The 26,457-nt window shown below is 36.4% G+C and overlaps 1 protein-coding gene across 1 annotated transcript in view; it reads left to right on the forward strand.

The window, feature by feature from the left end:
* The first annotated feature begins 1,443 nt into the window (after nucleotides 1-1,443).
* The window catches only part of LOC149186500 (F-box/kelch-repeat protein At1g80440-like), a 57,815-nt gene continuing 32,801 nt past the window's right edge, over nucleotides 1,444-26,457 (forward strand). Inside the window, exon 1 of the mRNA XM_089409371.1 lies at nucleotides 1,444-2,041. Coding sequence (XP_089265497.1) covers nucleotides 1,444-2,041 — 598 coding nt within the window. The remainder of the gene's footprint in view (nucleotides 2,042-26,457) is intronic.

Consider the following 26,457-nt stretch of genomic DNA (forward strand, 5'->3'; position numbering starts at 1 on the left):
TACCCTTTAGTATGCTCATCCTGGAAGAACCCAAGGTCATTGAAGTCATCATGGAAGGCATGTGGAACCATGGATTAGGGTTAAGAAAAATGCATAAGACCAAAATAATTATTACGCAAACAAACTAGATGGAGAGAAATTTTCTCCAAGATGAAGAGATTCAAGAGGATGTGAGAGATTGGGTTTGAGATACAAGAAATATGTACGTCAATCATATGATATATCTTCATATTTTCATTCTCTACTAGCATATGAAGTCAATGGGGGTGAGGTGCTTTTGGAGAGAAGTGAATTTGAGTAATAAATATTCATATGTGTTGATGCCATCTAGATATAGATAAAGAAATTAAATAACAAAGTGCCTCTCTAGTTGATAAGATTGTTGATGTGGTCTTCCCAAATTTAGTAGAGGAGAATGAGAATTCATAAGAAATACCTAGGGACTCTCCTTCATATATGTTTAGGTTGATAATTTTTGTTTATCTTGACTAAAACAAATATGCTTCTCATGTTAATTATAGGTATAGATTATATAGTAACTCTACATTAGAATGTTTTTGTTCTATTATTGCATTATCATATCAATATAGTAATATCGACAAAAGCTCTGTGCTTGTGGTATGCTATTGTTGTTGTTTTCCTAATGGTTGGCCAATAGCCACAAGAATGTACCTATTTTATTAGTTAATATGAAATTGTTGCTTATATTACACAGAGAACCAACATAAAGAACAAAAACTAAATTATTAAATAAGATCACCTAATTCATAGTAAAGCCTCGTATTAGATATTTCAGATCCTAAAAAGACTAGGTTTAATAGAATTTATAGTATTTGTGATATTAAAAAGGCTGAAAACCAATAAATTTAGTTAAATCCATGTTAAATGTCAATTTCAAAATATTGGGGATGCCTTGTTGATCTTTTCTCTCCTCTCTCTAGATTTACTTCCTTAATTTTTATATTTGTAATTTATATTACTTTAACTTGTATTATGCCAAATAAAAATGTATCATCCACTCAAAATGTTAAATGATTTGAAAGTATTTTACATAGATTATATCTAAAAACATATAGCACAACTTTAATATTCATAATAAATAAGAAAATTTAATATTCATAATAAATACTCATAAATATAAATATAAATATGAATATGACTATTTTAATTATTAATTATAAGAAAATTAATATGGATGGACATTTCTGGGCTTTAGGGAACAACGAAAATTGTAGTCATCCATTAAAGTTGGCTAATAGTTCACCTCAGGTCAACTGCTCAAGGTATTAATAGAAAGAATTATATCTCAATATAGGCAGCCAAGAGACAAAAGCGTGTTAGTAGAAAGAATAAAATCTCAATATACACATCCAAGAGACAAAAGGGGGTAACACTCAATTTCTAAGCAACATTCATTTACCGAATCTCTCATCATTGCCAATAATGGAAGATTTTCTGAATGTTCCTACTGATATCCAACGGCAAGTGTTGTTGCGTGCTCCTTACATATCACACGATGAGTTGAAGGATGTGTGCAGAAGCTGGAAGGAAATGATGTGTAGTCCCCGGTTCTATGAGAACAGAAAGACCTATGGCACGAGCCAGCATTTTATATGTCTTATTCAATCAAATATCACTCCCACTGTTTATGGAATAACAGTATACGACCCTGTGGAGAAGACGTGGGAAAGGACACCACCTATTCCTTTTGATCTTATTCCATTTGATATCATGTTGGTTTGTGTGAATGAAAAGCTTGTCGTGTTTGGAGGATGTTTTATCGAAACTGAGATGTGGGTGAGGTTGGACGTTGTTGTCTTCATCTTTGATTTTGTGTGCAAAAAATGGCGCCGCGACTCCAACATATCCACTAGTCGTATCAACTTCGCTTCTGCAGTTTCTTCTTCGAAAGGACTTATCTACGTCGCTGGTGGCCAAGATGAGAATGGCAACTCTCTGTCCACTGTGGAAGCTTACGACGTGGAAGAAGACAGGTGGGAAATCTTGCCTCCCATGACTCAAAACCGCCGTGGATCTGCGGGCATTTACCTGGACGGGAAATTTATTATTTTAATTGTGTATTACCAACTTAACACAAATACACTAAAAAACCTAAATCTAATACACAATTATTATTTCAAATTAAAGTACACATTTTCCAATTATACAATTCCAATTTAGCAATCCTATCGGCCTCTCTTTGTACTTTTTAAGGTAATTACTCATATATCTTGCACGAATTTTCGATACAAATGCTCAAACCACAAACGCACTATCTAATTTTCCGATGATTCTTGCGACCAATGCATAGATTGTTCCCACGCTTAAATGATTCTCTACATTCATCGAGATCTTGAAAATTAAACTTTGGTCACCACAATCAATACGGCCAATAAAACATGCTCGATAATAGTATCTATGAAATATTGTGAAGTCTTACTTCACAAAAAAAAACACCCCTTTGTGAATTGTTTCTATACTTCTTATCCGTCTTTCAACAATGCAATACCATAGTTAACATACAAAAAATTGTTAAACAAAAGTTCCCTTTCGGTGCTTTCTACTCAATCGTAGATAAATTTACTATAACGTCTTTATAACACATTCCGGAATACCTGCTCAACCTGTTTTAAAGGACTCACTGCCATGAGTAGCTAACAATGAGCCCCTTCTTTTTTCCATATAAGAAGACGTGGATGGAGTAGAGCCTAGAGGTTCATCCTCACTAATCATCTCAATCCATCTGTCAGGATCTTTTATCTCCATCCTCTGTAGATAAGTGACCCGATCCTCCTCTCAGACATTCGGCCTCACATATGCCTCATCATCATCATCATCATCCTCGACCACTTCTAGCCTTCTTGAAAAGTCTAAGATACTATCAGAAAGAGTCTTGATGACCAATGACTGCTCGGTAAGCTTTGTATGAACCATAGACAACTTCTTACTCATATCTTCCATCCGCTTCTTGTCCTCCATCCGCATCACTGCCAACTTACAATCAGACCTTGTCACTCCAATGGTTGGAACACCAATGGGTACATCCTCCCTTCCATCGTAAATGTATAGCCTCTTCAAATGTTGAACAATCATAGAATCGAATTGTTTCAAGAATTCCATTCCTACCATAGCCTCATAGTCATCAATCCACACTATAGTGAAGTCGACCTTCCCTATCCAGTCACCTAGTGTTGTGTCCACTTTTTCAGCTACACTAAGAACACTTTCAGGAGGAGAATTGACTGTCTTCATCTGTGCCTTCACCGGTACAAATTTCAGTCCAATTCTTCTCGCAGTATCTTCACCCATGAAGTTGTGAGAAACCCCACTATCCACCATAGTGAGTATATCAGCACTCCCAACCTTCATCCGAACATACTCCAACTTGTTCCTCTCAGGATCCCTCTGAGAGATCACCTCTGTAGCAGTAGCACCACCAAATATTTGCATCATCCCCACAAAAGCTTCTTCATTCTTCGCATTAGATTATGCAATTGCATCCACTTTCAGTCTAGAAGGGAAATTCTTCACCATATGCGGTCTAGCACATATCCAACAGTTCAAGGCTTTCTTTGTCTTTCAATTATCATATGATTTTGAAGCATCATCCTTCTTCTTATCTTTTGGCTTATCGGACTTCTTCTTCCTATCATCAGAAGTCTCATCATAATGCTCCACCAACCTATCCACAGTAGCAAAATCTTCCTCAAGTGTTCTAATCCTCTGCTTCTTCACTTCATTATGCACCCAAGGCTTCAATCCAATAATGAAATTGAACACCTTGTCCCTCTCCGCCATGTCAGGAAGATAAAAAACCACACTTGCAAATTCCCGTTGATATGTCTGAAAGTTCCCGGTCTACTTTATGAACTTAATTTTCATCCTTGCTTCCCACGTTTCATCTTGAGGACTGAAATGGGTCTTCAAAGCTTTCTTCATCTCATCCCATGAAGTAATGTCACCGACACTACCATTGGAAATATGATCCATCCTCCTTCGCCACTACATCTTAGACTCTTTTGTGAAGATATGAGCAGCTACCTTGACCTTCGTCTCATCATCAGATAGACCCAATCGTTCCAAGTATTGCTCCATGTCCCATAGAAAGTTACTAAGAGTCTTTGCACTTCTTGTACCATCATAAGATTCCAGTTCCTTTAATTTCACATGAGGCACTCCTCCACCTGAGTTATGCCTCGCGGCCTTCTTCAACACCACGATATCATCTCTGGCTTCGTCAATAGATTTTCGCAAGCCCACGATCTCTGAAAGACCTTGGTCTCTTGCCTCTTCAACCTCCTTGACCCTTACTTCAAGTTGTGTACACAAAAGATCAGTGTACTCTTGTTGAGTCCGTAGTTCCTCAAGCTCTTCCCTCATTTTCAAATTGGCCTCTTGATCTCTCTCGATCAAGTCCATCTTCTTAGTCCAAAAAGCTTCCAAGTTCTCCAACACTTTTTCCATGAATGCCATAGTAGCATCCTTTGCACCGTGACTAGACCTAGCCTGATATTCAGCTGCCATTGCTAACAACTTCCTTCTTCTTTGCGATCTAGTTTCGACCATCCAATAGCTTCACGAAGATGCCTGTAACCTGAACTAGCACTTGTCTCACTTGTATGTGAAACAACTTCCTTCACCTTCAAGTACCTGCTACACTGTCTTCAACTATCAAGATTCTTCAACCCTAAATCAACATCAATCTTCAACACCATCTGCAACCGAGCTCTAATACCAACTGTCATGCACCCAAGCCTGCGATAGTCTTTCAACCACTCTAGGCGAGGTGCGGCACCACTGAACACTTTCTTTTCACCAATACTTATGTTCGTGGACTACGCCTAACCACTTATTCCTACTTAGTTTGTGTTTCACAACCAAGTATTATTAATGTTTCCTTTATACCAATGAACACCCATACACATTCATTAACATCAGCAATTATAAATGAAGAAAACAATTGCATAGTATAAAGGGAGGGGAAACTCCCTGAACAATGATTCTACCTGAAAATATATTATACAATCTTTTACAAGTTACAAGCTTTACAAGTATGCTTGGAAAATCCAAGTTTCATACTTAGCCAAATTTACAATCTTTGGCAAACTCGGTTGCCTAGCTCGTCGGCACCTCCGCATGATTTCCGCATGACTCACCAACCCTTCATTCACCTTTTCGCATGATCGTGTTGTTTTCGCAACTTGGGTGCGCCTCCAAGTCACCAAACATGGGTGCCTCCACCCGAGACACACCTTTGTCCACAATCTCAACACTTCACCAAGTCACCATGCACACTTGCACGATGGGCAGGCGCTCACCCAAGTCACCCAAGAACCCGTACGAAGTCGTGGCACAAACCGGGTGCCCACACTTCGTGCACGCCTTTCTTCAACCTACAGGTGACTCTATCCGCGCCCTTTACCCAAAACCGAGAATGACACTTAACTCTGTGCGGTCTTGCCCAAGAATGGGCGCATCATCGAAATATGCGCCTTCACCTCTTGTGCTTCCACCTTCTAGTTCTGTGCCTTCTCTTCACATGAGCAAAGATGTTGTGTGTTGAGGGATGGTCGAAATGATTCCAACGCATCTCCAATATATACCAAAGATAGGGCGAAGTCTTGGATGCCCAGCCGAGTTGCCCAACACCCCTACTCCATCGCAATCTCACCCAAGATACATGTCATCTTGCCCATGTTCGTAGGTCGGCCTCCATGCATTCAAACCCATGCCTCCATGCATATAAAATTTTCGCTCTTCCCTCCTACGCACTTCATTATACCTTCGCATGCTAAGGTCAAGCTCGCACTTCAATTTTCCTTCGTCGCACTTTAGGCCGGGAGCGCTCAAGGATCACAAGTCCTTACACATGGTCTCCTTAAGATTAGAAGATTAATCCAGGACATCCAATATGACTTTTAGAGATGGAAAATTGTCATTTGATTCTGATCTGGAAAATCTTCGGCCTTGGAATTATCACACTTAACATAACAAATTGATCCCACAAGCATCGTGCTTGTCCTCAGAGATCGTTGTGTAATTGTTGACAGTCAAAACAAGAGGAAAGATCCCACATGGCCACACTATCTCGAACTCAGTTAAGGATCAGTTGGTTGATGATGAGGCATCCTTATTTTCATGTGGATCTTTCAACCCTATCTCCAAGCTTCCAACTAAACCCATGAATAAATAGTTAGTATATAGGGACATGACTCAAAAATTCACTTAAATTCAATCAAAAATAGAGAAATGATGTGAGTTAAGTGCATTTAACTCTTAGTCATGTATGAGTAGGGTTTAGGGAGTGATGTAGGTAATAGGGTAGGTAGTAGGAGTACTTTCATAGGAAAAAGATGGTGAAAATAGGGGTAAGAGGTAGAAACATGGGGACAAAAAGGAGTACGAACATCCCCCCATGTTGAATCGAATGCATGTCCTTATGGATGTTTCCATAGTATGCCAAAAATAGTACCGACGTGGTAGCAAAAGAAACTTTGGTCAAAGACTAGCGGCCTTAACCAAGACCTCCAACCCATGTTTAATTGGAACAAAAAACTTCTGAAACTACAAAAAAACTCTTGAGCACGTAGCTTTTTCGTGGGCTTCGTCTTGGAGATTTTCCTAAGAAGCAATTTCTTGTTTTTTTGCTTCATCTCATCATTCCAGGAATACAACCAAAGATTAGTTTCGTTGATTTGATGGTTAACTTCTCCGACATACTAAAATAAGGCTCGATACTTGTTTTCTTTCTTACGAAGTTTAATAATCTTTCTCTGCAACATCACTAAATGAATACTCGTGTTTTCTTATGCTATAGGAGTCATATTTTTCATGGGTGTTGTTGATTATTGAGAGGTGCTACCTCCTAGTGTTTTTATATGACGTTTCCCTAATAAGGAAGCTTGTTGAACTTCTCTATTGACCTTTTGACTAAGATTCTTGTTGGGCAACGAATAAATAGGGGACTGTGTTTCCAAATCTTGTGCAATGCTGAAGCGGATGTGTCTTGTAGATGCTAAGACAAGACTTTCTTTAGGGGAAGAATGCAATTCCTTTCCATCTAAGTCAAGAGAGGAAATAACATCAATAGACTCAGAATTTATAACCTTAGGTGTCTTAAGTTTGTTCATGCTTCTAGTTATTCAACGACCTTGGATCGAAGTCTCTCCCTTGGAAATTGCTAGAACTTGGGCTAGAAAAAGAGCTTTCCTCCACTTAGGCTTTGGTTTGGCCCCTCCATGAGCTTCAGGAGTTTTCGATGCATATCTTTTACCTTTCAACCATACAATATCAGTTGGATTAGGTCGGTCTTAACTACTCCTACTTCACTTGTTCCTTCACTTATTTACCCTTTTGCATTTTGAGGATGACCTCTCTTTCATAGTATTATAATAGGGTGTCGATTCATGAGGGTTTTCGAAAATAGGAGAGACAAAGTTATCTATAGGGTAGGCGTCATTTGGGAATGTTATGACAAGGTCTCTCCTCTATGCTTAAGTGACTGTCCCACCAACCATTCTCAACCTTTGAACTATGTCTCTTCCCCAGGAAAATTTCAATTAGGAATTCTTCTGAAGACCTCCGCTGCTTTGTAAGCTTAGCAAAAACTACTATTTTAATAAGACTGTGGTGATATAAGGTTTTCTCAAGGTTTCTACTCGCTAATTGTACCCCTAGATACATTTTATGCAAGCTTAACTTCAAGAAATTGCAATATTGATCTTGATATCTTTTACAAATGTGATAATAGTCGAATATGATATAAAAAACAATATATCATAATTTCCCTCAAAGGTAACAAAATGATGTAACATGGTGATTAAAGGGTGCCATTTCTCTTCAATACAACTCGGTAGTATACCTTTCGTTGAGCTAACTGACTGATAGAATGGCTATAGGAATGAAGAACAATTTGGAATATGTAATTCGAAACCCTTTAAGAATGGTTCACCCACAAAGGGTAACCCTATACTGTGGCTAAGAGACTCCTCGATAACCTTAAAATCCAAATTAACAACTTTAACATGCTCTCCATCAAAGTTTCGAGAAAATTTAAGGGCTACTTTATCATTATCTCCTTGAAATTCTCTTAAAAATGGAAACCATCCTCGCTACTCAAGAACTTCGTTGCATTGTTGATACTCAGAGTTGTAGGTAAACTGGCCAAAGATTGGCTCATGAAGATCGACCCCCATGCTTGTGTAAAACCACAATTTCCAAATCCAATTGAAAATTTTAACTCTCTGCTTGTAATACGGAGATAGGAATACAATTCCCTTATGATTGAAAAACAAATTAGTTGCCTTGATGTTGATGAGAATTGTCCCCAAGGGGCTTCTTTTCCGTAAGTATTTCCTTAAGTTCAGAAAATAATAAATTTGTACTCAAGGGATCCCTAAGCTACCATTTTTCCATGTAATTTTTACGATCCTGGATCAATCACTTCTTAGGAGTTTTGATTTTTGAGTCTGAAATCATCCAAAGAAGACTCTGACAGGCTCCTTTCCCATAAATAATATGTCAAGTCTGGCTGGAGTAATAAACTTACACAAGACAAAATTGTCCTTTATTCTACATGAGTTGTCGGGAGAAACACCTAAAGATATAAAAAAATGACATCCCACTCATTATTATATATATATATATATATATATATATATATATATATATATATATATATATATATATATATATATAGAGAGAGAGAGAGAGAGAGAGATATATATATATATATATATATATATATATATATATATATATATAGATAGATAAGAAATCAACCCAATGAACTAGCAAGATGTTGTTCATTTTCATCGACCAACTCCTTCTCTGGATCTCCTCTTACCTCTTGCAGAAATTGTTGTCGGGAGAACGGTTGGTGATAAATCTTGAGTCGACTGCCATTTACTACAAAAGAGGTGTGATTGCCATGAATAGTTTTAATGTGGAATGAGCCATTTTCATAAACCTCATCCACCTCATAGGGACCTAACCACCTAGTGGAAAATTTACCTTTGAATTGTTTGAACTTACTGTCATAAAGTAAGGCCCAATCTCCTGGATGGAAAATCTTCTTTTTAATAAACTTATCATGCAAATTAGCTCTTCGATATTGCACCAACATGGTTCGATGGAATGCATCCTCTCTAATCTCGTCAAGCTCGTTCAACTACATTAACCTTTGTGCTTTGGCTTCATTAATATTCATCCTGAGTTGGGTGGCAGTTTGATATGTTTTCACTTGGAAGTTAATAAGTAGCAACACATTCTTACCATAAACTATCTCATATGGGGTGTGCCCTGTCACATTCCTCCAAGTTATGCGGTAAGCCCATAATGACTCCAACAACTTGTCAACCCAATCCTTGTGATGTAATTGAATGGTCTTGGTTAGGATGGATTCTAACACTTTGTTTGTGCATTTCACCTACCCATTGGCTTGGGGGTGGTAAGGAGTATAATTTTTATATTTCATTCGATATTGTTCAGTGAGAACCTTGACCAATTTCGATGTGAACTGTGTGGCCTAGTTAGTAAAAATCTCTCAGGGTAATCCAAATCTAGTGAAAATGTCTTCAAAAAGGAATTCCACTACTGCCTTTTTGGTTGCCCCATACAAAGCTTTCGCTTCCACCCATTTCGTAATATATTTAATGCAAACTAAAATATACCTTTTCTTCTTTGACATAGGGGAGATATGTCCCATGAAATCTAATGCCCACTTCTCGAAAAGTTTTATTGATATATGTGTCTACAGGGGCATCTAATCCAAAGGAACTCATGTTGCAATCCTCTGACAAGCATCACAACTGGATACAAACTTTTTGGCATCTTTGAAAAGCGAGGGCCAATAATACCTGGTACGAAGGACTTTGTATGCAGTCCTTTTCTCTTAAAAGTTCCCCCGAGAATGGTACTATGTTTGGTACATTTTTCGGCATGAAGTTCATTCAAGACAAGAAGTCAACTACAAAATTATCTCGCCTAGACCTATGAATCACAATTATATTAAATTCTTACAAAAGCACAACCATCTAGTAATCCTCCCATTAGTGATAGGTTTGTTCATAAAAAGTCTAAAGGCATAATCATTAGTATCGACAAAAGTCTCATAGTGGTTATGTAATGTCTAAATTTTCTAATGGCATGAACAACTACTAACAATTCCTTTTCAGTAATAGTTTACTTTAGCAAAGGAAATATTCTTGCTAAAAAAGTAAATAGCATAAGGAGAATGATCTTCCCTTTGTCCTAAAACTACCCCAAGTGTGGTATCAGAATAATCCTTGCAAATGTGGAATGGTAAGGACCAATTTGGTCCCTTCAATACTCGAGCGGTGGATAACCTATTGCTTCATACCTGAAAATCATGTTGACAATCATCATTCCAAACAAAATCAATGTCCTTAGTTAATAGTTTAAATAAAGGGGTTGTAATTCTTGTAAAATTTTTAATAAATCGAGGATAGTAACCTGCATGTCCCAAAAAGCTACTTACCTCTTTTTGTGTACTAGGAATTGAAATATTGCGAGATCACCTCAATATTGGTTGGATCAACATTGATTCCTTCAAATGAAACATGATGGCCCAAGACTATCACCTTAGTTTGCATTATTTTACATCTACTACTGCTAAGGGCTAGGTTGGCTTCTTGACATCTAATCAACACTTTTTCTAGATTTGCAAGAGCTTGGGAAAAGTCATCTCCATATACCGTGAGGTCATCCATATAGACTTCTACACAGTCATGGATCAAGTTAGAAAAGATGGCTAGGACAACTCACTGAAAGGTGTTTGGGACATTGAAAAGGTGAAAATGAAGAACTCGATAAGCATAGATACCCCAAGGGCAAGTGAAAGTGATATTCTCTTGGTATTCCTTAGGTATTTGAATCTAGTTATACCCTCTGTACTCGTCTAGAAAAGAGAAATACTTTTTACCAAAAAGTGTGGAAATTACTCAATCAATAAATGGCAGCAGAAAATAATCTTGTACGGTGGCTTTATTTAACTCCCTGTAATCACGACATATGTGCCACTTAACGTTCTTCTTTGGAACTACCACCAAAGGTGATGCCCATTTCCTATCTGAAATAGGATAGGTAAAAATTGAAGCAAATAACTTCTGAAAATCATCTTTTACAATTTATTTCAAGTCTGAGCTCATGCATCTCTGTGGCTGCTGGATTGGTCTCATCTCTTCATTGGTGTAGATGTGATTATTTCATGTATTTGTTGTATGCCATTCATGTCCAAATAGTCCTAGGCGAAAGATCTAGATTTTTCTTGAACCATGCTCAACAGGTTTCTTTCTCTTCTTCATTTAGTTCATTGCCAATATACAAAAATTTTCCTTCACTGATTTCAATTGGCTCCGTCGTGAGCTCATTGTTGTCCTCTATTGTCGTGAATGAGGAAAATATAGCTAAATGATAAGCTTCCTGAAACTCATTACTGAAAACATGTTGATAACCAATAAAAGAAATTAGATAAACAATATAAGAACGATTAGAAAAAAATTACTACAAAATATGATCTTCCGATTGTTCTCGGAGTCCTCTAGATTGTTCTAATGATAATAAAGGAAACATACAATCCTCATCTCCATAAGGACTCTCTATCCATAAGACTACTTCAACAACAGTTTGAGCACGGGGGAAAACTGACAAGATTTGATTATATGAACCATTGGAAATGATCATTTCTCCATTTCTGGACCCTATCACAACATCCATAGTAGCTAACTAAATGCATCCTAGGACTACAGGGTGTCGTGGTTGTTTAGGAGAAATGAAAATGAAATCGATGGGATATTTCCAAGAAGCAATGGTGACTATTATGTCTTCTAGAGTTCCCATGGGTTTAATAATGGATTTATCTGCTAATTCTAAAATAATAGGTGTAGGTTTCATCCCTTGAAATTGTAAAGATGTCATGGTTTCAAAAGTCATAGTGTTAATTGTTGCTCCTAAGTCTACAAGGGTGTCTGGCAGAAGTACTCCATTGACTTTGATGGTCACTATGTGATTTCTTGGGTCAATATATTTTAATGGTAAATCTGAGATCATTATGGACATTTCACTCATGAATTTTACATTTTGGTTCTGGTGTCCTTTACTTCTTGGCTTCTTAATACAAAGGTCTTTAATGATTTTATTTAAGATTGGAATGTCCTTGATGGCTTGTAATAGAGGAATTTTAATAAAAAGATTCCTTAATTATTATTTTAACTCATATTTGATTGGGACCTATTCCTTCTTAGCAAGTATTCTTTCCAGGTAAGGAGGTTCATTTGGTTCTATTTTTTGTTTTTTTTTCTTGTTGAATGTGATTTTCAATTTTTTCTTGAGGGGCCTCTTCTTGAATAATGACAACTAACTTTTCCTTATTTATTGTTTTCCTAGATCATAGTTGAATCTCATTTATTGGGACAAAAATGATCATATAGGTAGGAAAAGGTTGTACTTCCATATTTTGTACAGGCTGAGGATGTCTATTATGGTTGGGATTAGCTATGGGTTGTGTAGGAAACAAATTAGGATGAGTTAGGTTCAATGATGGTGGTGCCTGCGAGGATGATTGGCTTGATAGTGCAGGTAAAATATGGTGGAGAGGAGGAAGAGGCAGTGAGTGTTGTTGATAATGATTTGTGTTGTACCCCTACTTATAAGGTTGAATGTTCATATTGTAGGACGTACTAAACATGTTTGATTATGGAGGATATGATTGTTTTTGGGTCTCAAAAGTGTTTTCATAAGGATTTCCCCTCCAATACTGATTCGAAGGAGTGTTTTATGATTGAGGATTGAACCAAGGAGGAGAAGATGGCGGGAATCTCCAAGGTTGATTCTGACCATAAGCTTGAAAATTGGAATCTTGAAACATGTTTTGATTTGGGTTCCTCCAAGAGGTGGATACTTCATGGTTGCATGTTCTAAAGAAAAAATCCGACAAAACTCAATAACATTAATGGGACAATCCCTCTCAGCATGCTTATTTATGCATTTAGGACAAAAGATTACCATGGAAACCCTCTCATCTTATTGTTTCTTTCTAAGTTTTATTGTGTCAAGTTGGTTACAAATAATGTTTAGGATATCTGTTTTGAAGTTTTCCAATAAGTTTCCTAATTCCACTCAAGCGACATCATTGTGTACATACTTTTTATTTCTTGGCACATAATATTGGTAATTGTCGTGGAGCTTCTTTCCTACTTCATATCATCCCAAGAGTAGATGGTGTGCTCACCTAGGCTCATAAGCCATCTAAGGGTTGCATCTTTATCGGTGGATGGTAATAGCTTGAGCTTATGTGCATCCTCATAATAATTATAGATCCTACATAAAATTTAAAATTCAAATAAGAAGGCACCTAGCACTTCGAAGGACATACTGTAGAAGAGCGGAAGAGATGCCTTTGCTATTTTTTTTAATAGTGATATTAATGGTTACATCGTGAATAGGAAACCTAAAAGTGGTTTGTTCTTCTCCTTCTTCTTCTTCCAGTCCTCCCCTCGGTCCTTCATGGTTCCCTCCTAATAGGTTGTGATGTGGGCCTTCTCCTCGTCCCTGACATTCTTCATTATTTCTTACAAATATGTTACAACGTTGACCTTCTCCTTCCCCTCGATGTTCCTCATTGTTTATGTTCTCTCCTTCCTGGTTGGGCATGTCTACTATTGGTTCTTGAACAGGTCTTCTCATCATTACCTAGTCAACAAAAGGTAGTGAAGGATGTTCCTCAACATTAGTTGATTCTAGATCTATGACTGGTTCTTCTAATACAATTCCTTTTGCACTCCCAAAAATAATGTGTTCAACTATTTCCTTCTCTTGATTTAGAATCTCCCCCTCCAAAGCCACTTTGTTGTCAACACCTCCTTCTTGTTGCTTTATTCCTGGATACCGATTAGTAGGATTAGTGATTGGTGTGGTTGTTGGACTGAAAGTTGTAGGAAACTTTGAACTATCAATAAATATGCCCAAGTGACTATCCCTAGGCATACTTCTACTTCTGTGGATAAAGAAAAGGAAATACAAGTTCAAATATGAGCAAAAATTATCAGAATTTGGAGGAACCCCACAATAGTGGATGTGTGGCTCTTCACTCATATCTTACTATACTCTCTACACCCTCTGACTACTTGCAATACCCTTGAAAATATGTAATAAAAATCTTACCTGAACCAAAATAGAACTCCACAACAACAACACCAAAATGTTGGGAGTTTTAATTAGTGATTAAACCTCCTAATATTTAATTGTGATCTAGGACTCATAAGCATGAGTTGTACTACATTTTTGGCTCAAGAAGAATTTCAAAGTATATAATTGTCCTTGATAATGATCGTTAAGTACAAAATGATGAAGAACGCTTATGAATCAAGAAAACTAGCACTAATCTCATTTTGAGAAAACATAAGAAATATAAAGGAAATCAAATTAACTCAATTGTTATACAACCAGCTCACAAAATAGAATAAAGAGATATATCAACAACTTAAAACATAGCCTCTTCGAGGGGGAATCCTCCTTTACATTACACAAATTAGAAATTATTGGATGATACAAATGACAAGACTTCCTTTCTATACACAGGAGTATAAGTGGTCACAATATAATCAAAGCCGACATAACAATAATAATGTAAGGGCACAACAATAACAATAGTGGGCTTTTATGGGGCATAATAATAAAAATATCGGGACAACATGGGCACAACAATAACAATAACGGGTACAATAACAATAATAATAAGCAAATACACTAGTATTATAGGGACCTAACATGCCCCTCTCCTTCAAAAAAGTGGTTTCCTCAATGCTTGAGTAGTTTCAAATGATTTTGTATAATATTGTCATCCTACCATGTAGAATCTTCAGTGGGAAAGTTCTTCCACTTGATGAGAAACTCTAAAATTGATCGATTTCGCAATTTTCAAGTTCTTCTTTCTGTCACTGCTTCAGGTTCCAATATGATTTTTCCTTCCTCTTCAAGCTTTGGAAATATTTCTTGAACATAGAGCTTGTCACCTATAACATTTTTTAAGCATGAAACATGGAAAACTGGGTGCACTCGGGAAGATGCAGGAAGTTCAAATTTGTATGCCATAGTACCAATCTTTTGCAACACCTTATATAGACCATAATAATTTGCTAATAATTTATTATCGTTCTTAGCTTCCTTAAGGGAAATTTGTTTGTATGGTTGTAGCTATAGAAATACCCAGTCACCTACATCAAAACTTCTCTCGTTGTGATGTTGATATGCCTGTTGTTTAATTCTATTCCACACCAAAGTGAGGTTGTCATTTAAGAGTTGGAGAATTTTTTGTTGATTCTCGATGTGATCTTCCACTACTTGAACCTTAGGATTATCTCTAAAATATGATCTGATGGAAAATGGATGATATCCATAAAGCTCTATAGATGGGGTCATTTTTTCTCTAGTATTGAAGGAAGTGTTATACCACCATTCAGTGAGAGGCAACCATTTGACCCATTGTGTCTATTTATCAGATACAAAGCAACATAAATATCCATCCAAAAAAAATTTCACTATCTCAGTTTGCCCATCTGATTCAGGATGCTAAGATGAGCTATGAGCTATGAGTTTGTCCAAAAACTTCCAGTCAAAATAGGATCTCTATCACTTACAATAATTTTTGGGTTTCAACGTAGCTTTTGAATTGTTTCCATAAATATAGTAGCAACCCTAAGACCTGATGAAAACATGGCCTATGACCTAATGAAAGCATGATTGAAAATTGACCATGAAACCATAACTGAAGACAACCTTAAGATGGGTCAGCAAGTATACTCTATGAGGGAGAAGTTTAGATTTTTTGAAGAGAATACAACCATCAGTGGATTAGTTTGACATGACCTAATTAAATGATGTAAAATTTCAGTATGGGACTCCTAAAATTAAAATACAAAGATAAAATTTTGATCCCTGATGGAAGTATGCAGATACTGACACTAACACTTTCAATGCAGATCCCATTAGAGGATCTTGAGGATATTTCATATCATATTCTGCAATTGTTACACTTTTGATGGATGTATGATGAACCTTGTCCTAGATGATTTCTTCCTTTATCCCATAAGTGTCATTTTAGCTTTCAATGAGGTTTCCAAGTGTTATATCCTTCATTGTTTACTACCATAAAAATTTTCCGTCCTTGATATTACCTATGGTGATGTGATGTGCTATTACTTGTAGTTCTTCTACCATGGTGTCATTTTCTAATATGACTTATCCTATACTTTTTCCAATGATTCCTATCTACATAGTAGTAATTTACACAACTGAAGAGTAATTTAGTGCAGAATATTATCTTATTCATTAGAGAGATCTCTCGCTTCCTCCTTCTTAAGCTTCTTCATCTCAGGTTCTTCCATTTCTTTGGTAATATCGGCTTCTTCCTTATTTCTCTTGTTATTGTCCTTCTTAAGTTTAGTACAATCTCTTCCATAGTGCCCATATTTGTGACATCCATAACATTGAACCTTAGCCATGTTCTTCTTTTTCTAAGGACCAAATTTACCAAACTTTCCTTTTATCTTTGTGATAACAACATATGCTTGATTTTTCTCATTTGATCCTATATTGTTTTTTTCCTTTATTCTGGTTCATTCAATCTTTCATAATTATCATAAATCCTAGAAAGGAGTGGCTCCATTCTTCCCATAAATACTTGAAGTGAAGTTGCCCCATTCCTCTTGTACCACATTTAATACTATAATGGTCGTTTCTTTGTCAGGCATTATTTCACCCAGATCTTGAAGTTGATCTCCTATTTTTGAAATCCTCATGAAAGATGAGGCTATTCTTTCTCACTTTCAAATGTTCAATTTGTAGAGTTATTGTCTTAGCGAGATGACTTCTCCTGCAATACTTATGGAAGAAAAAAAAAAAAACTCTACCAATTTGTTATATATATCTTTAGAAGTGCTTAATTTTGATACACATGGGACGGGAGAGTCCTTAATCAATTCTATCCAAATCCTCTAGGCCCCCACTACCCTTTTCATGTATTCAATAGATGATTGAGAATATTATTTAGGAGGTTGGGTTATTCACCCTTTAATGTGTTTTATGACTTCATTCTCATTAAGATTTAGATGTGTTTTTTTTTTCCATGTAGGAAAATTTGAAGCCCCAACTAGTTTCTTTATCCCCTTTTCAAAATAAATTTTGATAGATTCAGATGAATTCATAGATATAATTACTTGAGTAGATGTTTCTTTCTCTAGTTGCTTCCTCCTTTAACTTGATAGTGGTATAGATAGTAGAAGGCTACTTCTTGATAGATTCTTTCTACAAGAGTAATCCTTGATCCATTTTCGAAAGAGATCACTTTTATGGATTTCTTCAAAGGTTAACGTAATTCTTTAATGAGAGGCAACTTGCTTAAAAAATCCATTCGAAGCTTATGACAATTTTATTTGATATAGAATTATTTGGTCTTTTGAAAAAGCTTCCACTCCTTAGATGATGGTTGAGAGATGATCTCGGAAATGGGTTTTTGGTCTTTCTTCTGCTTCCTCCTTGATGATGATCCCAAGACGTTTTCTGAAGTAGATTTCTTTGATCTAGGGTTTTGGTATGATGTATATCTTGAAATTTCACTTTGATATCCTTCCACTAACCTTGATGTCTCTATTTGATTAAATTTCCCTTCTAGACTTTGTCACCTTAGCTCTGATACCATGTTGAGAAATGTAGGGCTTCGATAGTTAGGTGCTTTCTCTACTTTGATAGTTTCCTCAGGGAGTCTTTCCACTTCTTGATTATGATATTCTCTTTCTTATGTTACTATTGTGTTCTCTTCATCAAGACAATTGCCAATTCATGAACAATAAGGAGACAAGAGACACACTATATAGGTTGTCAGCCATGGCCAAAACCTCTCAATCTTTGCTAGGAAAAACGAAATAAATTCTTCTTGTAGAACCTTCAGTGTACGAATACCAAGACCATGAAAAGGACCCTTGACACTAGATTCCTTCCAAGGCCAATTCACACGCCTCCTCTTTAACCTTAGATAAATGCTCTACTTCTTGTTCTTCTTCTTCTTTGATTCCTTTAGAATTTTTTCCCCTTTTGTAGGTCTTCAACCTTTTGCTACATAACAGAAACCCTAGATCCACTGTTTGATCCTTGAGTGGTCTCCTTGTGGAGGGAGATTTATTTCTCATCTACTCAACTTCCTTGACTGAAGTCTTCACCCAATCTAGATTAGCCTTATATGATTGCAACCTTTAGCTTGATTCAGATATGGCATATTCACATGGGTGAGGGTAGATTAGCCCACAAGAAGTCCCACAATAATGTCACACTTGATTATCCCTTAATTTATTTACTAAATTGTTTTCCTCCAGATGAGGTTGACCACTGCTATATATAGTGGTTTGTCCATGACTATTAGGCTAGTATGATCACTCGAGTTGTCTGACTTTATCCTTCTAGATTTTTTCCTTTCATTATAGGCTGACTTGAGTGAGGAATAGTTATGAATTCTTGGAGGGTCACATACAAAAACAAAATTGACTTTTACAATGTGTAACATGCCTTGAATACATGAGAACGACTCTATATACTTTTATGACTAGATGGCAAAATCCCTAAAATCTCTCAATGGCATCCTTAACTAAAAATGGAATCTCTTGCTCATAAAACCCATTAGTCAAGCATCACAGTATTTTTAACTCCATTCCTTACATATTTTACATAAAATAATTATTAGATATGATTATGAAGATGTGGTCATACTTTTGAATGACTTACTTAACGCAGTTGAATCCCAAAAATGATATCTAATATAATCCACTGCGTAAATCCCCCATACTTAAATTCAAAAAGAGTCAAGGGATCTCTACTTGAATGGTTCATGAGGCACAATACTTGCTAAGGTTTTGCAAATGGGGTAGCAAGCTAAGTGGGCTTGATTGTGGGAAAAACTCCACAGTTAAGCGCGCTTGAGCCAGAGGAGTTCTGGGATGGGTGACCTCCTGGGAAGTCCTGGTTACCGGGTGCAAGCCCCGGAAGTGATGATTGATGCTATGTGATTCGTTCTCCACATTTCACTAGTTTCAATCCCACTTCTTCACCCCTATGAGCATCACCCGATGCAATGATTGCTAAGTGAACTATTCAAAAATCATGAGAAATTAGTCAGTTACAATTACCTCTCATGGAAATGGTCATACGTTTGAATGACTTACTTAACGCAGTTGAATCCCAAAAATGATATCTACTATAATCCCTTTCGTAATTTTTATTATGAATTGTAATTCATGTAATGAATTGTGGATATTTAAACACAATGAATCACTAAGCGGATTCGACATGGATTTAGTGCTTTGAGGAGGACCTGCATGGAAGTTTGACAAGTCAAGGCTATGCATTAATGGCCGCCAACCCTATGATTGAGGTTTAAGGACCTTCATGGTAGGAGGTAGAATTTATGTGTTCTTTGGATATCTAGTTTGTAGTGGATTAGGGTTAAGCAAAATGCATAAGAAAAATTTTAATATTAATAAAAAACAGATGGAGAGAAATTTTGTCCAAGACGATAGATGGAGAAAATCATAAGAACACTATTAGTAGTTCCTCTGTGGATGTTATTTCCTCTTAATTCTACTCATTGCGGAAAGAAACCCTTGCTACCTTGCTCGACCATAATATACATGGATATGGATGCACATTTTGGCTGAGTACCTCACCTCACTAGCCCATGACTTCTCTAATCTACGTATATTGTTTACATTGGTCATTTCTTGTATTTTTTTAATGTATTTTTACTTTTGGCTGCTCTAATTTTTTGGTTGCAAGAGGTAATATTTTCCCTTGCATGTAATTCCCCTATCAATTTTTTTATCAAATACATTTTCTTTCCTCATCCCCTCCATTTGAATCTTATACGTTCGAGTAAATTGAGGGTTAAAATTTTCCCAAAAGTTCAATGGTTCTCATCTACCCTTTAGGATGCTCATCCTGAAATAAACCAAGGTCATTGAGGTCATCATGGAAGGCATGTGAGACCATGGATTAGGGTTAAGACAAATGCATAAGAAGAAAAATGTATGACATGTTTATGTCAATTCCACTTTCGTAAGTGACTCATAGTTTGTTGAATCATATCACAGTAACTTCTCATCACATGTTTACCCCGGTTGGTCGATTACTTGGGTAGATGTGGGAGGAGGGTGTTACACATTTGATCTCAAATTCTATCGCAACATAATGATTCTCCTAATGCTATTTATTTATTAATTTATTCCAATATGATATATTATCCAAGTACTTTCTTATTGTCTAAATAATGGTATACATTTTCATCTAGACACCTTTAGAGGTAAGCTATTCTAGAGTGTATCACAAAAATTTGGATTTGAATGCTTGATACTACATTTGAATTATTTTTATCTTCTCTTTTCAATTTTCATGGAGAAATATATATCATGTCCAACATATTCACCTTTAATGACATCTCTAAAGCATAGATAGTAAATTAGATCCTCCTTTATTAATAAGAAACTTCCTTTAATGACCCATCTATGTTCTCCAACTACATTTTGGGTATCAAGGGCATGTTGTACCTTCTAGACGGCCTCCCTACCTATTGACATACCTTATATATTTTGTAGGACACCTTTGCATCATTGCAAAGTGTGGGCCCCCATAATCATGTATGCAAGATCATTTGCACCATTTCCCTTTCTGGATAATGGTGTCCATATGCACTTGCATGAACCTCAATATGTATCATAGGTCGCTCTTGCCCCAATATTTATGTGTGTAATCTATCGCCTGCATGCAACTTATACAAAAAAACTACAATGAGCTAATAATCTATCACTCTCACCACCCGCTGCTTCCTTCATGTGATGGCATACCCCTCTCGTGCTATACCAATCGTCAACCAATGAAAAACCTTCATAGAATAATCATCTCCCATAGTAACATGAACCATTTATGCATTTCACAGATTAACTTTTAAGCTTCCTACATCTCTTCCTCTGGTCATGTGCGATAGATGCTCAAGTCCTATGTTCAATTTTCTTGATGGGAACCCTACTTGAAAGTCATATTCTTGGGAACACAAAAAACCCCTGGAGATCATCTCCCCTAACATAAGCTTGATGATGAGGTATTTCAACAAAACATGGTTTGTGTGTAGCCTGAACTTGTTCCCTAGTAAGGAATTCCTAACCTTCTAGAGTGCATACATCATTGTCAGTCCTTGATCCTCTATTGTGGTATCATTTTTCTTTGTTATGGATGACTACTTTATGTAAAATGAGGTAGGATGAATCATGTACCTTTTTCTAAGTTGTGCATTGATGAGTGCATCTCCTCTTATAAATTTGTAGTAGTATATAGGGAAATCCATCCCTATGTATTTTTCCCTAGTAACCCCTAATATTGTGCAATGAAACATCCAACATTGCAATCCTTAATTCCTCTAGAAACGAATCCTCGAATTCCTCCAAAAAAGTAGTTACTTTTGATAATCCATCAAAACAAGGTGGGTTATGCACCTTAGTCCCTATCCAATGCACTGCCCTACTAAGGTATGCACATCTTTCAGGCTTTACTTCATGTAACCTATTTTTCCAATTTTTTGTTGTAGCTTTAGAGTCTAAAGCACGGGATCTCGTACAAAGCCAACTAAGTACCCATTTCGTAGTATGGATTCACATAATCCTCCCTATGACCTATAATGTAGTAAATATTTTTCAATTCATCCCCACTTAAGTCCCCTATAACCAACTCAAACTACCACTCTGCCTCACTTTCTTCTACAAACGTGATCACTAAAACTTCTCCTTCTTGGAAGATCATCAATTACTTCTTTAAGTTGATAATTACCTAGTTGTTAAATGGTCGATCAATTCCCAATAGGGAAAGTTATGGTACAATATCATCCGCAATTTATTTGATATCAAAATATACACTATTGTTGACTCCATCGATATCCAATGGTACATTTGTCAACCTACTAATGAGAAAAAATTGGTGCTAATTTTCTAAGATCAATTGGATAGGGGACCAAGTTAGTTTTTGCTTCGCGATCATTTCCCAAGTACTTTTAGGTAGAATATTCACATCAGATCCTAGATCAAATATGATATTTTGAATTTCATAATCTCCTACCTACGCATCGAATCTAAATTCCTTACTCACCCTATTTGATTGTGTAACCTGGTTTACCACGTATGGTGAAGTCTACACAAAAGCCACTTTTGTCTCCTTAACACATTGTTTGACCATTCCCTTGAACTTTTCCAATATTTTTTCATCCTCCATTAAATTCAATATAACTTTTCAATAGGTTCTAGATTTTACCTATCTTTGCCTCCAACTCTCTATGAGAAGTGTTCTCATATACAAAAGGAGTTGCATGTTCATGAATACCCTCTTGTCTATCCCTTTCTATGGTGAATTTTTTATCTGTGCTTCCTCGTAGGCCTACTTCTCCTTGATCCGATCATACTTTGGATGGGTTTAAACAACCTTCCTTACTAATTATAGTTGTTGGACCCCTTTCTTTGCAGCAAAAACCCCTATCATGGTGCTTCCTTGTGTTAATAATTCAACATGTGGCTAATTTCTATGTCATGTTAGGTGTGGAGCCTGATTATGTCCATTATTCAAAGGTATTGCAGCATTGGACCCCAGTTCCTAATGGGGCCGCAACACTGTCATTATTTTCTGTCGAAAGGGGGTCCAGCGGGTGAAGTTAATCTAGGTCGTTAATTAGGTGAAATTCTAACAGTAGAAGTAATGTTTAATTTATAGTTTTTGGACTTAGAAGGTGACCCCTCACTATATATGACGGAATTTTATTGTGGCTATGGAGGTGTGTATTCTGAGTGACAAAGAGAGGAGATTGTGTAAGAGCAAAGAGGGAATTACGAAAGACATTCTGTAGGTTGTATCTCTTTGTTTAGCTTGATAATATAAAAGGAAGGACTAGTTGTTTCTTTGTGGACGTAGCCCAAATTGGGTGAACCACGTATATTTGTGTCTCTTTTGTTTCATGTGTTTTATGTGTTTATATTTCTGCAATATTTTGTGTGTTCCATTGCTCTGTAATATATAATTTTATAACGTGTCGTTTAGCCACAATCATATAAAAAATAAAACCATTCTTTTCCTGCCACTTTGCAATCAATTGGGGGAAATCGTTCGTCCCATGGTTTAGTGCCCTACGATAGGTATATCTCCAACAGGGCTTATGAAAATATTATGCAAGATTCCCATGTTGTAAATAATTATAACAGACCATGGGTCATAAAACCTTCTCAAATCTTTGTTGTCCTCTTGTTGTCCCTCCGAGATCTCTAGCGAACATCCCCTGTCTCCGACTTGGCTATTTATACTAACAAGTTGAATTTTATCAGTACTAGTTGAAGCCTATTGTTGTTTCTTCATTTCCCTTTGGCCCATGCACCCAAAAGAAATAAAAAGAGAATTTTCACATTAGATGTAGTGCATGGTAATGGTGGATATCGTGCCCAACTAATTTTAAAAATTAATAAGAGAAAATACACATAGAAGTCTCATAGTTCTACATCACAGGATAATTTTGTTAGGTGAAACGCTAAAATCAACATACCTCACACCACAAACCTTTTCCTTGTGCAAATCAGTTAGATACACTTATTTCCATGTAATTTATTAGTAGCTTACACTCATTTTCATGGTGCCGCTCTATTTTGTAAATTGTACACCAAATATTCTCCTACTTCTCCTTCTGCATAGTCAAATTTTGCAGCTGAAGAGTTAAAGTAGCAAGTTACATTTGAACATGCACCATTCCACTACTTACCTCAGTTCCTACGCGAGAGACCTCTAGTTTTGGCATGATATCCAATGACTCTTGTTGTCAATTAATTTGTTATTCTGTTAGGGGAATTCAAATGTGTGGGATTACTTCCATAATGAACCACTCCATTTTTTATGCATATTGGGTTTCAAAGGATAATTTTCCCTTTAATATTTTGAATCTCTTGTCAAACTCCCTAACAAACTTGTTTTGAAACTATTTAATGTCTTTCGATCCATAATACATTGATGTTTTGACTTCGACTTCTAAAATTTCTTAATCAAAGACTACTTGATTCCCACCAATGGCTAGATCTATCCATATTCAGTTGTGCTTTTATACTTGATATACCAAGTTAAAGCATAATCTGTGAAGGTAACCTCTAGTTTCCTTATTGTGGACCTAGTTCACTATCTATATGACCTCAAAAACAAGAGAATTTTGTTCACAATAAAAGTTAACAACAAGACGAAACATAAGAATCCTCATCTCTACTTCCACCATTGTGCTCTGGGTAGTGCCTCCTAACAAAGGGTTTCCTAGTGTGCTCACTTTAGTACCTGACAAATGTTTGCTACTCTACACAACAAAGTGAACTAAAACACTTTGTCACAACCTCTCTTGATGTCTGACAAATGCCTATAAGTAATCAACATATTATGACTATAATTACCTACTACCATATTCATCATGGTATGTTGAGTTCTTACCTCAATATTCTTCGAAATGTGCGAGGTGGTGGGCTCAACACCATCCATGGTCTTAACAGGTGAACCAAGATACATAAACTGTGTATTCCTTGGGCTAAGATGTTGGTATTCTTCCTCTTATGCTTCAATGAGTGGCGTGATGAAATAAATTCCTTAGATACTTTTTCCACTTGCATTTCTTCTCATGCTCCATTGGCCTTCTCTTTCCCCTCTCCCCAGGTTTCTCATAGTGGCAGGAATTGATGTTGATCGATTTCCTTCTACATAATTCTATAAAATATATGTCCACTTCTCAACATTCCACCTTCCATTATTTCTACCTCCATTATGTCTTTATGATGCCTTCACATATGTAACTCCTCCAACAACCTATTACTTCTAATGCAATATTCCAACTACATCCTAATCCATCCCCTTCCCTCCTTTTGCATCCTTGTTCTCTTCGCCTTAGACCACCCCTAGTTCTTCCCAAATTTACCCATAGTGCATGAATGGATTGGCCATCCATAGCATAATATTCCACATGAAAGGTTTTGCAATCACATAGAAACATTTTAATTGACATAAATATCGACCAGATAAATCTCCGTTGTGGAACCTCCAAAAAAATTCATTACATTACACTATGTGATAGTATGGGCTCTATTGCAAACATGACAATATATGTTTTCTAGCACACTTTCAACCTAGAAGTTTTCAACATGAAAAATATTGTTCCTTACTTATTTCAAATGGCTCTCCCTTTTTGGAGTCCATTGTCTTAGGCCAACTTGTTGATAGGTTATATTATCATCCACTAGTTGTTGAATCTAGTTTGTTAGGATGATCAGGAATTTTGTAAAGAATATATTCTGGAAAACAGTGAGCACGTATTTTTGCAAACAATATTCAATGCTAATTCTTTAGTCCTTGTTCTAACTCACCACAAAATCATGTTGGTTCTGCTCAAACAAACTAGTACTTTCTACCTTCTTTAGATTCCATGGATCCCACATCCTTCTTACCTAATAATCCCATCATAAAATGATCCTGGGCCTTGCAAAGGAACCCGTTATTGGCACGGGATTAGTCAGAATTGTATTGACATGTAGTCTCAACCAATAAAGCCTTGTCCAACACTCACCCTTTTGGAATCACGAATGAAGTGGATGAAGTCTCACTCAACTTGCCTATGGGGGACAAATAGAACCAAGATTTTACAGTTAGATGGGAGAGTTTTATATACATTCTTAGGTTTATAAATTGTTTTAATATACTCACAACATGTTCACTATAGGTTTCTAAAAGGTGTGATTAATTCATATGCTAGAAAATAATTTATGAAAACATAAATCTAACAATATTCTTTCTCAAAAGACAAAGAAACAAATCCAATTCATGACTCATAGATCATGATCAAATAACACCAAATCAAACATACAAAGCACCCTAGTCATAATTTCCATTACTTCTTCAAAAATATTCATGATGCACTACAAAATTGTACTCCAAAATGTGAGCCACAAGCCTAATATTCTTGATAAGCAAAGAAAAGTATAGACATTAGTGCAATAAAGTATTAACTATCTCTATGTGTGTTAAACATTCAGACACGAGACTGACATAGAGACTCAAGCATTAAAAATTTAGACACATAACCATCTCAATCCAATGAAAACAAAAAAGGAATAATAGATACCAAGCTAACTAAAATCATCCCCACTTGAACTCAACGATAGAGTGACTGGCTGAATTGAACTCCACTGAACTCAACCCCCTTCCTCTCAAGCCCCCTAAGCTGAAGAAATATTATCCCTTTATATATTTAAAAACTTCTTTCTTATCATCATTCACTCAGATTCCGTCCAACTTGTCAAGTCCCCCATGGTGGTCTAACTGCCTAAAATATTTTGACAACATCGTATAGTT

Source organism: Pinus tabuliformis, chromosome 3_1 (genome assembly GCF_031772625.1).
Source record: "Pinus tabuliformis cultivar Carrire ecotype Pingquan chromosome 3_1, CPIR1, whole genome shotgun sequence".
Taxonomy (NCBI): domain Eukaryota; kingdom Viridiplantae; phylum Streptophyta; class Pinopsida; order Pinales; family Pinaceae; genus Pinus; species Pinus tabuliformis.